The following is an 11,393-nucleotide window of genomic DNA, read 5'->3' as shown; positions in this document are numbered from 1 at the left end:
GACCAAAGATCACAAGATGAAGTTACACCGATAATATTTAGAATCAGAAGATCAAAGAGTGTGGAGTTCAACCAGATAAGAATAGTCTGATCATTCTCAAACCATGTGACATAGTCAGGATTCAAAGGGGTACTATTATTTCCAAAGGCATAGTGAAGAAATTTGGGCGGAGGCAGTACAGATCCATCAATTATTCCGGTGAGGTTGTAGCGGTGGAAGATTGGAGCAAATAAGGCACTCCAAGTAAGATAATTCATGGTGGTGAGCTTGATTGGCACCATGGACCTAATGCTTTGGATCGTGATTGAAGTAATTGAAGCAGTTCCAGAGGAATTAGGGCAAGAATTCGCCATAGGAGAAGGGTGAATTCGGTGAATTTAAACAATTCTTGTACTGGTTGTCCTAGAGGCTTTTCTAATTACTTTTCTCTAGAGAAAAAAAAAACATCGACATAGAAAACTCCCCACCCTAGTTTTTCTTTCTCATTCTTTCTTTTTCTCCGAAATATAATTGAAGTTCATCATTCCCCCACTAAAAATCAGAGGGTGAAGATCAATTAGAAAACAAAAGGTGGAAAATCATAAACTCCCACATGTAGTTCTTAAATTTGGACAAATTAAACACAATAAAATTCAAATATCATTTATATGATCTTAAATGACTAAATAATTACCCCCCTCAACAACTAATCCCAATTCACAAACATTATGAAATTGGTAAATACACTAACCAATTATAAGAAATAAGACTGTGGGACCCCGGTGGACAACTAATTCAATCCCCAAGTGTGCCTAATCCTTTGTTTATTGATCCCCCCACATGTCCCTCCCTGCATCCTGTTTGAGAGAATTTTTTTAGTGCACGGAGAACACAAGACAGTAATTACATCACATATTATAATACAAGTAAAGAAATACAAAAATAACTTATTTTCTTCACTTTTATTATGATGCACGGTGTTACAAATCTCTCCACTTTTGCAAGCTATTCAGCAGCCAATGCCAAAATTCCCCCTTCAAAATTTTTAGGATAATGCTAAGAGACCAAAGTTCTAAACTAAATGATATTGAAGTTGATTATTAGATTATTACATAAATGTTGATAAATATACACATTTTCTATTAGTGATAAGTCATTAGGCTTGCAAATTTAATTTTAAAATTATAATCTCCCTAATATTATCCAAATTTTTACACACATATTTTCCTTCTGTTACTTTCTCCACTGGTCTCTTCTCTTTGCATTAGTTTTCAAAACGCTTAAAAAACGCACTTCCATGTAAGATGGTACGTACACACGACGATGTATCAACAAAAGTACTTATAAATTCATCACTGAATCCCATGCACTCTCCGACCTTGCTGCTTCCTGCTGTGCTGCCTTATTATTCTCCTAATGTGTCATGAAATTTGAGCCCTCGATATACACAAAAAGGGTACAACTCATCTATCACAATTCTAGCACATGAACTTTGCTTTCTCTCCACATATATTCCCTTCAAGTTTGGTTGTTGCACTTTATGTATTCCAAGTTCTTAAGTTAGTTGGAAATGCTAGATATGCTTGTGGAAATTTATACAAATTGGACAAATTTTTGGTTGCTCCTCATCTTGTCAACCATTTGCACAAGCTTCCCATGGCCTTTATTTCTTCATGCAAGTCTTTTTTTTTTTTTTTTTTAATGCGGACCAGTCGTCGATATACTAATGATACAGTGATATTAATGATACCGTGGATTTATAACTTAACTATATAATTGGTATAGGTGTTAATATTTTGTTTATAAATACAATTAATTACACTATAGAAGTACTAATGTCATCTAACCACATCGCATTGAAATATGGCAAAATATAAGAGCATCTTCAATCGTGTTCTCCGCTTTATAACAATATTTCTTCTTCCTTTTTATTTTGGGAATTGTTACATTCTTGTTGTTTAATTTGTTCCACAAGACCGATCAGCAAATAAACAAAATTTGTTAATTTATTAACTAAACGAAAAACAAAATGTAGATCATATTGATTCTAAATTGCCAAATTCGGCAAAAAGAGAAGTAGAATACAAACTCAAGGCCCAAATTCCCTCTCCCATTTTTTTTTTTCCAATTCTACAATTTTTTTTTTCTCAACGACCCTTGAAACATTTGACTATAAATTCAAAATTTAAGACAAAAAAAATTAGCAAATTGAGCTAGAGAATTCATGTAAAAATTAGAGAGGTCCACCCTAATTTATCCTACTCTAGCATCCACTACATCATCTGCCGAAAATCATTCACGTTATGATGATGGATCAAGTAGTCATCATGACCACCGTTGGATACACCAAAAATGGAACCTGGACTAAGAAATTGATGATGATGATGATGTGATCTCTGGACCTCCTTCTGTCTTCGGAGCTCCAAAACCTTCCTATGCGAATTGGAGTGCCTAGCCGACACGAAAGTCGGGCTCGCGGCGGGCCGGTACTCGGGAACAAGTCGACCCGACTTATACCGGACCCCGCAAGCGTTGCAAAGAGTTTTAGGGCCCAGGGGCCCAGTCCGCCATTGCGGAGTCTTTTCTGCTGCACAATGGAGGCATTTGCGGCCTGAAGAGTCCGAACCTGAATTTGAATTGCCAGCACCAATGGCAGCATCTCTCTTCTTAGGCAATGTCGTTTTGGGAGGTTTGGTGTTATTGTTGGGAGTAATGAGGTGGAGTAGGCGCGTGGACCAGTCCCCGGGGGCGGCGCGTGAGCGCTTGCTTCGGGCCTTGCCCGGGAGAGGCGTTTCGGAGGGGAAAAGCAGTGCGTTTTGAGGCGTTTCGGAGGATGAACACGTTTCGGGGGTTTGAGGTTTCGTTGTGTTACTTACGGAGAGGAACTGGAGAGACTGTAAATCCTTGTCTGCTGAGAAGGAATCCTCCACAAAGTTCGACAGCCATTCCAGCTCCGCCAAGTCATCGCACTGCAATCAAATTTCCACAAATTAATCAAATTGGACTTAATTTTGCAAATTAATTAAATTAGTTTTACGTATGCATATTAGATATTACATGCAAAGTATAAGAATTTATACCACGAAATACAATTACATATGTATTTATTAAAATTTAGAAAAAAAATAATAATTTTGTTCTCAACTAAGAAATACAATTATCGAAATATGCTATTTTGTTGATATAAAATAAACTTTTTTGTCAAATGGTTAATTATAAAATTAACGTCAGGATCATGCAAATTGCATGCAGAAGCAAAAAATTAGTGAATATATTTGGAATTCTTGAATTAATGGGATTGGAGGTCTACCGGAACGCAGAGGTCGCCGGAGAACTGGGAGTCGTCGAAACTCCGGTTGCCGGAGAAATGAGGCTCTCCGCCAGAAACAGAGGAATTACAGCTGTCAACGGCGGTGACCGCGGAGGATTCTGCGGCGGGGTTATGGAAGCCTCCGCCGTCAGCGGCAGTGGTGACGAAGGGTTCTTCGTTAGAGAAATCGAGTAGGTCTTCGACGGTGAAGTCACCGCCGGTGGGCTTGTCTCCCGGTGATAACTTGGCGGCTCCGCCGTTGAAGTAGCCGCCGCGGTAGAACTCGGGCAGTTCCATTTGTGAAGGAATTGAGTGCGGAAACTTGCAGTGTAGAGAGAGCGAGAGAGAAAGAGAGAGAGAGAGAGAGAGAGAGAGAGAGAGAGAGAGTTTGCTTGGATTGTGTGAGACAGTGAGAGTGATGAGTGAGAGATGGAGGGGGCTGGGGGGTTTTGAGGAGTGAAGGGAGGGCAGGAGTGTAAATAATGGGAAATTGGGGCGTTATTTTGAATGGGGAGAGATTTGTATTAAATAATAGGAAGGGGAAGGTGGTGCTGGGCTTTTTGAACCGAACCCCTTATGAAACTCCTCACATGATCGCTGACACCACCACGACCTTTGTCACGTGCTTTTTGGACCCACCTCCACACCCCCAGCTCTCTTAATAAAGCTTAACCAATACAAATTCAGAGAAATAGATATTGAAAAAAAAAAAGGAGGAATTTACTTTGGTTTATGGGAAAATGAAAGTAAACAATTAATATGGTTGACAAATTTTGGAAGGGTAATAAATGTAACTGCGAAGAAACGGACCTTATCCAATTTTTACCCTGGGCAATGTGTCATGGGGATTAGCGTCGGATGACTCGGGCCCATCCGACTCGGTCTTGCAAAACCTTGTGTAGGAATTAGGAAATGTGTTGAAACTCGTCACGTAATACCACGGTTTAATATTATTATTTTTTATTTGTAAATAAAAAGTTTTATATTTGATTCTCACAAAATACGAATTTGAACAACATTATTACTAGTTTAGAATGAGGCTAAATTCATCATCTCCCTTAATGTAGATAATATCGGTTGTTCAACAAAAGAAAAGAAAAAGCTAAACCCATATGGTTCAAGAAAATTATGGCCTTATCTTAAACAGTAATTAGTTATTTATTTTTTATTGTTGTACTTTTTTCCTAACCGTTAAATTAAAATTGAACGTTAGGTAACAATTTATTTATTTATTTTTTTTTTTTGTAACATGGAATCTTAAGAACATGACTCATATGTAGTGATAGACTTTGATAGTATATGGAAGATAATAAGATAACAAAGCTCATGGGCATTTGGGCATATTTGCTTAGAATTTGGTAAAGTGAAGTTTTCCTAACATTTGAACCTCAAATCCAGGAAGGTAGTGAGAGAATTTGGTAGTATTGTTCTCGTTTCAACACATTAATCAATTCTCTACTACATACGATAAATGACACTGTTTATACTATACTAGCACGCTTTTTACATGTAGAAATGGTATTGCACTCGCTTTCTATGAGCCTTCGTCGTGTTTCATGTCAAACGTTTTGCTTTTGATATTCATATAGAAATTATAAACTCATTAGTTGGTCAAGTTTGAAATTTTTCATTTTTGCTGGTAAATAAATTGATGGACATAATTTCATCTAAAATAATGTTGGTTTCCATCTCTTTTTTTTTTTTTTAATCGTGAAACATGAATTTGTTGATCTGGAGGCTCATTTGACAAGTGCTTAAGCGTTTTTATAGAAAATGTTGTTGGGTTCCAAAAGCACTTGAAATGTTTTTCCAGTTATGCGTTTCTTAGTGAAAACACTTCAAGTACTTTTTTAGAATTAGCTTGCATTGTTACGAAGATTTGGTTCCAAAAGTACTAAAACAAACGTGTTTTCAATCGTTTAAAAACACATTCCACACGAACCCTCATTAATGGAGTTAACCCATAAGTTAACAATAAGTCAATAGCATTGAAAGGGAAGAAGCAATTAGGATAAAAAAAGAGACCCGCGTATTCTTATGGTGCAGCCTGCGGGTAAGATAGAATCATTAAGGGGTGTGATATCCACACACCCTATTTTACTTCTCACATACCTTTTTAATTTTTAACCGTCGGATCAGATGAATTAAAGAAGATTAACGGACAAAAATTATCAAGGAGTATGTGGATAGCACACCCGATCATTAAAAGTGAAAACCCTGCCCTAACAGGCCACGTGGACGTGATCAAGACCGTTGTTTGATTAAGTTGAGCTGTAAGCATCGTGCTTAAACGTGGGTGGGGAATATAAACAATGGGTAATGATACGGCAATTGGAGCAAATTGGGGTAGAAAGTACAGTTAATTGAGGTTAAAATATTGGAAAACATCAGAGGGAGAAAATTAAAATCTTAAATTAAAGTAAAAGCACAACTCCCAAGAGCAAAAAATTATTAGTAGCAGAGGAATCCGGCTGTAAACTTGGACACTATTCGAATTGAGAGCCTTTGGAGGAATCACAGCGACAAAACCTGCAAAGAGATCGATTCTAAAGGGGTTGAAAATTGTATTTCAATTTGTTTAATTTTTGTTAGGGAATTGTTATTGGCACTCCAAAATTTTCATTATACGTTCCAAATTTTCTATATTTAGAAAGAAAAATACACTTATGAGGAGTGTAGAATAAATTTTTTAGAGTACCAATAACACTTTCTTTTTTGTTATTGTATGCTAATTACTTCATTATTTTTGCAATTAATTATGGCCAATAATATGGCATTAGTTACTATACTTTGTACTCGATTCAAAGTTGGAATGTTAGTTGTCATTCAGTACTACGGTCTGGTAGTATTCCTCTTTACTTGCAAATAAGAGGTCTTAGGTTTGAATCTCGTGGATGACGAATTCGATACCAAATTAGGTTGTCCATTGTGTGGCTTAGCCGAACTCCCCCTCCCCTTGGTGTAAAATATATTGTAGGATTGCTATTTTATTTTTCCGTTAAACAATGAATTTTGTTAAATTAGATGTTAGATTAGCTACCAACGGAATTCAAACTAACGCCGTCATGCAGGAACTCAACTCAATTCCAGCATGATGGTAAAGGGCCACTTGTAAAGTTAGAATGCTAGTTAGCTTCTACCTCCGACCTTGGATGGTTACCTTCTACCTTCTCTTATTATGTTTGTATCAAGCAATATAGTTTGATGAACAATTTATTTGTCTTCAAGACCCAACTTTATTCATCAATGATCATTTATGCAAATAATTAACAGAAATAAAAAGTCATTTAGAGTTAAATGTTATTAGATAAATAGATGAACATAGTGTCTTAATTAAAGACTATGTTATTACATTGTTAAACAAATGGTTTGATGTTCAATTTGTTGATTCTTGTGTATAATAAACAAGTTGATAATCATACAACGTCGCGCAATGAGAAGAACAAGAGGAAAAAAAATGAAACAGGATACAAAGGGGAAAATAGAGATTATATTCCCTCTAATCGAAGAACTTATTCATGAAGCAAAGGAAGGCACAATCCAGCCAGAATTTGACACAATTTCCTTTTGTTTGACGACATTTTAATGTTACTTCATAAACTGCAGTTCCTAAATTAACACATATTTAGGAAAAGATACAATTCAATTCACAAAATAATTATCCATGAAATTCAGTCTTAGCGTACAAATCAAGTACATTGGCTTGGTGTTTGTGTGTCTACCTCTACCATACATAAATGACTTGTATGGTACGAGTTCACCGTTATGTGGCGTTTTGTGTCAATAATACACATAAAATATGTGTAGTTGTTTTCCACATAGTTATATTTTTTTACACAAAATATCACTGTAACGGTAAACCCGTATCATACAAGTTATACTCCTATATGGTTGATTTTGTTAGAAATCAAATAAAGAGGGTCAAGTCCATGTGCCAGGAATCTATTCATGATCAGGTCATTTTCCTAAGGTGCTTCCTCACACGTGCATTATGCTCAGCATGTCTAAACCCTAACATGGTAGCACGTGTGTGCACGTCACGTGCCCCTCTGTCCTTAATGCATGGCTTAAACTTGATTAAGGTTTGATAATACTAGAGACTAGAGTGTATTGAGGTTTACGTTGGTTTTTTATGGACAGCTTTATGCTGGTTGCTTCAAATTTAAAAACAAAGGGAAACCCAAAAAAAGGGTGACTTGGGTTTTAAGCCAACGTTTTCAGGCTTTTACAAGAAGATAATCTTATTTCTCATATGATTTATATGATATTGTTGTTTGTTGGGTTCAGTCCACTTCACCTCTAAAATCGATAGTCGAATAGTATACCTGTATTTTTATTTATTTTTTTGTTAGATTTAGCTCCTCAGTGGGTTTTGCTCGGTTTGGAGAATTGAGGGAGAGAAAGGTGAGAGAATAAAGAACAGAGAGAAAAGGGAAGTGCTTATTGTGGAGCAAAAAATAATCAAAAAAAATATGGATGCGACACGTGGATTCTTGGGTTAAAAAGATAAAATTACCCTCGAGACACACCGGAACTCCTATGCTCAAGTAGTGAACAATCGCGACTCAATCAAGGTCCAAAATGATCAAAATAGGTATTTATTCAAAACCTATTTCATCCATCCTCATCAAATCCTCCCCACAAGGTAACCTTCAATTATTCATTCAAAATATGATTAATTACCTAAATTAATTGATTAATTTCCTAATTAATTAATTAATTAATTTTCTAATTGATCGCAAGATATTATTTTGACATAATATCTTGCAATTACACCCAAAAACCACCATTAGTGGCTGGACCCATTTTCTCCAAATAAGTGCATTTTCGTCCAAGAAGAAGAAGGCGAAAATTTACATCCACAAATTGGTGCTTTCATTAAGAGTCTTGATCAAATGCTCAAAAAAGACTCTCGCATTCAAGGTTTTTTGTTTTTTTGTTCATTTGTAGATTTTTTTGTACGTTCTTATTCTTGGAATTTTTATTTATAAAAATTCTTCAATAAAACATAAAAGAAAAGTACAATGACTAGAAACTCGGAAACCACAACGAACAGAAATTCCAACATTCAAGAATTTGGACTGCGGCGATCCACGAGGCTCAATGTGACAACGAGTAGAATGGCACCACCCCCAAAGGACACCATTGTGGCTATGCCTACGGCAGTCACCACGATGGCAACAGTTGTGGCAGCTCACGGTGAAAGAAGGACTCATGGTGAAGGCCTCACCTTGCCCACAAGCCTAAGCCCGTGCCACCTTGAAGTAGCGAGCCCAGACCTGTGCCATAAGGGAGCCCAACTTGGCTTAATGCAAAGGAGCTCAAGTTGTAACCGCAGCTGCCAAAGCAACAAGCCAAGGCCCGCAGGCCCAAGGCGCTGCACATGCCCAAGTCGTGCCAAGAGAAACCTTGCGCCCCGCGCCACTTCAAACCACGCTGGCCCAGGCCCAAAGAGAGACGGCCTGAGCCGCGCCAATGTAACGCCCCGCGCTATTCCAAGCTCCACGGGCCCAAGCCCAGGATTTGACGAGCCGAGCCCAAGCCTCGCACCCACGTGCTCTACATGCAATCTAGCTCACTCCCGTGGCCCAATCCACTTCTGTGGTGTCCCAAGCAACCCAAACTGGTCAAAGAGTGGTTTAACTATCCCAACTTCAAACTTCTGGGCCGACAATTGAATCAGGGGTATTTTCACCACATTTCTCCTCAGATTTGACATTTCCCAACTCAAATCTAGCGCTCAGAGTCTACCACATTTCCACCATTCAAAGAGACGCATTCCTTCCAAGCTCTTCTAACCCAAATGGTGAATAACACTTGTCTCAACAAGTCATGAAGTTGACCAACGCCCTCGCACATCAAATGACCTTGGTGAATCAGTTATTGCAGCGCACCGAGATGCAACATTCCCCGGACGAGGGCAAACGAAGAACCTTTTTAGCAGCGTCTCGGCAAGCAGCCACTCAACCAGCCATGAACTGAGCGTTTCTGCAATGTACACTCCCGACTGGGCCCCCTAGATAGCGTATACTCCCATCTTAACACTTGGATGAACGTGCACTCTCGACTAGGCCCATAGATGAGCACACATTCACAGTTGAGGCCACACTCCAATAGTCAACATAAGAAACCTTCCAAGTGAAGTGTTCATTCGAGGCTAGGCCAGCAAGGATTATCCTCCACCTTAGCACGAAGGATGGAGAGAAGCAGTCACTCAATCCAGCTCAAGTTCAACTAGCAGCCTGCGAAGAATTCCCTCGCCTGCTATAAACAAACCACATGCATCGCCGCCACGACATAGACAAAATGAGCAAGTAAAAATGCAAACTAGACCAGCAAGTCAAGACTAGGGGCAACCAAGAGCTCCGCTACCCCCAACAAAGGCAGATTCAGGAAGAGGTAGAAAGGCACTTAAATGAGCAATTGCGTGATTTCCAATGCAACAAAGTCACCGACGAAGCGCTACGACGGGACATGACCAATATGAGCAAGTCATCCTTCACGGATGAGATAGAGCAGGCAGAGCCTCCACGTAAGTTTAGCATGCCACATTTCACATATTTCAAATAAGATGGAGATTCAGAAAGGCACTTGAAGCACTACCGAAGCACGATGGTCCTTTATCGGAACAACAATGCTCTTTTGAGTAAGATATTCGCCACCACTTTACAAGACAAGGCATAAGACTGGTTCCACACCCTACCACCACGATCCATCCAAAGTTTTGATGATATTTCCTTGGTTTTCACCAAAGAATACTCATCCTACAGCTCGATCAAGAAAAAGTCTAACCACTTGTTTAACATGAAGAATAACCCAAAGGAGTTGCTCCGCGACTATGTGAAAAGGTTCAAAGTAGAGAAGGCGAAGATAATCGGATGCGACGACTCAATAGCAAGTGCAACCTTTCAAAAATGACTCACAGCAAACCACCCATTGTTTGAAGAATTGATCATGAAAGAAGATCTAACCCTAGCAGACTTTTTCACTCTGGCAAAGTAGCATGCACTTTGGGACGAGGCTTGGTGAGCAGACAAGGCGCCCGAGTAGCCTCGAAAAGAGTCGACAATGGCTCAAAAGAAGAAGGACTAGAAACAGTACAACAAAAGTAGGCAGGAGGCTAAGCGTAGGGACCGACCTATGACCAAAAAAGGCCCGACGACTAAGAACTACTTTAAGTTCTCAATCCCGATCCATCAAATCCTTCACAATATCAAGAACGAGCCATGGTTCAAGCTGCCAAAACAATCAAAATGAGATACTTCCAAGTTAGACCACACCAAGTACTGCGTATTCCATCGAGGTCCCGGTCACACAACCGACAACTGCTAAACTTGGAAGAACTACCTAGAGAAGCTTATGAAGGAATGTAAAATTGACAGATACTTAGACAAGCTGATTGTGTAGCCTAAAATGAACGTAGATACCGATGAAGAACAGCCCAACAAGATGATTCGGATCAATGGCATATTCGTCGAATCTATGCACTTGGGGGCCACTAACAACTCCAAGAAAAGGAAGATCCAGCAAGCTTTACTAGTCTCACAGGTCCAAGCAGTCAACACCCAACCTAGACCCATCGTTGGCTTCACTGAGCAGGATCCAGAAGGCGTCAACTTCCCACATGACGACACACTAATGGTATCTTCCCAACTAGCCCATGCTATAGTCGACAGAATGATGGTTGACAACTAAATTGCAGTTAACCTACTTCAGCTCTCAGTAATTCAGAAAATGGGCCTAGAAAGCACAATCATATACTGAGTGAAAGTACTAGGATTCAACGAGCACACCTCGACTGCCATCGACAACATTACGCTTGATGTGAGAACATTGCCAGTTGTCTCAAAGCAGACGTTCACGATCGTAAGCTACCCGTCTCCCTATAATAGGATTCTTGGGAGACCTTGGTTGATCAAGCTGGACACTGTAACCTCCGTCAAGTAACAAAAAAACTAATTTCGAATCCCGGAAAGAGGAGTCGGAGAAATCAAGTCTGACCAGGCCATATCTTGACGATGCACTGTGCAAGTACTGAATGAATCAAGAAAGATAACCTTTACCCCCGTAGAGGCTACTGAGGTCCAAAGGGACGATGAAGCTA

The 11,393-nt window shown here is 39.2% G+C and overlaps 1 protein-coding gene across 1 annotated transcript; it reads right to left on the bottom strand.

The window, feature by feature from the left end:
• Nucleotides 1–2,002: 2,002 nt before the first annotated feature.
• Nucleotides 2,003–3,738, bottom strand: LOC126634417 (GATA transcription factor 12-like). The gene is made up of 3 exons (XM_050304931.1): nt 3,653–3,738; nt 3,290–3,618; nt 2,003–2,948 (listed from the first exon to the last, which is right to left on the bottom strand). The coding sequence occupies exons 2-3, from the start codon at nt 3,584–3,586 to the stop codon at nt 2,253–2,255; spliced, it is 993 nt and encodes a 330-aa protein (XP_050160888.1). The 5' UTR covers nt 3,587–3,618; nt 3,653–3,738; the 3' UTR covers nt 2,003–2,252.
• Between the last annotated feature and the right edge of the window lie 7,655 nt (nt 3,739–11,393).

The sequence above is a fragment of the Malus sylvestris genome, chromosome 9, assembly GCF_916048215.2.
Source record: "Malus sylvestris chromosome 9, drMalSylv7.2, whole genome shotgun sequence".
Taxonomy (NCBI): Eukaryota; Viridiplantae; Streptophyta; class Magnoliopsida; order Rosales; family Rosaceae; genus Malus; species Malus sylvestris.
This window is presented reverse-complemented; position numbering and strand designations above follow the sequence as displayed.

Excerpts from the sequence above, each read along its gene's own strand:
- LOC126634417 (XM_050304931.1), bottom strand. The coding sequence starts at position 3,586 with ATGGAACTGCCCGAGTTCTACCGCGGCGGCTACTTCAACGGCGGAGCC. Across the intron at positions 2,949-3,289 it reads CCGGCGACCTCTGCGTTCCG|TGCGATGACTTGGCGGAGCT; the intron begins GTAGACCTCCAA and ends ATTTGATTGCAG.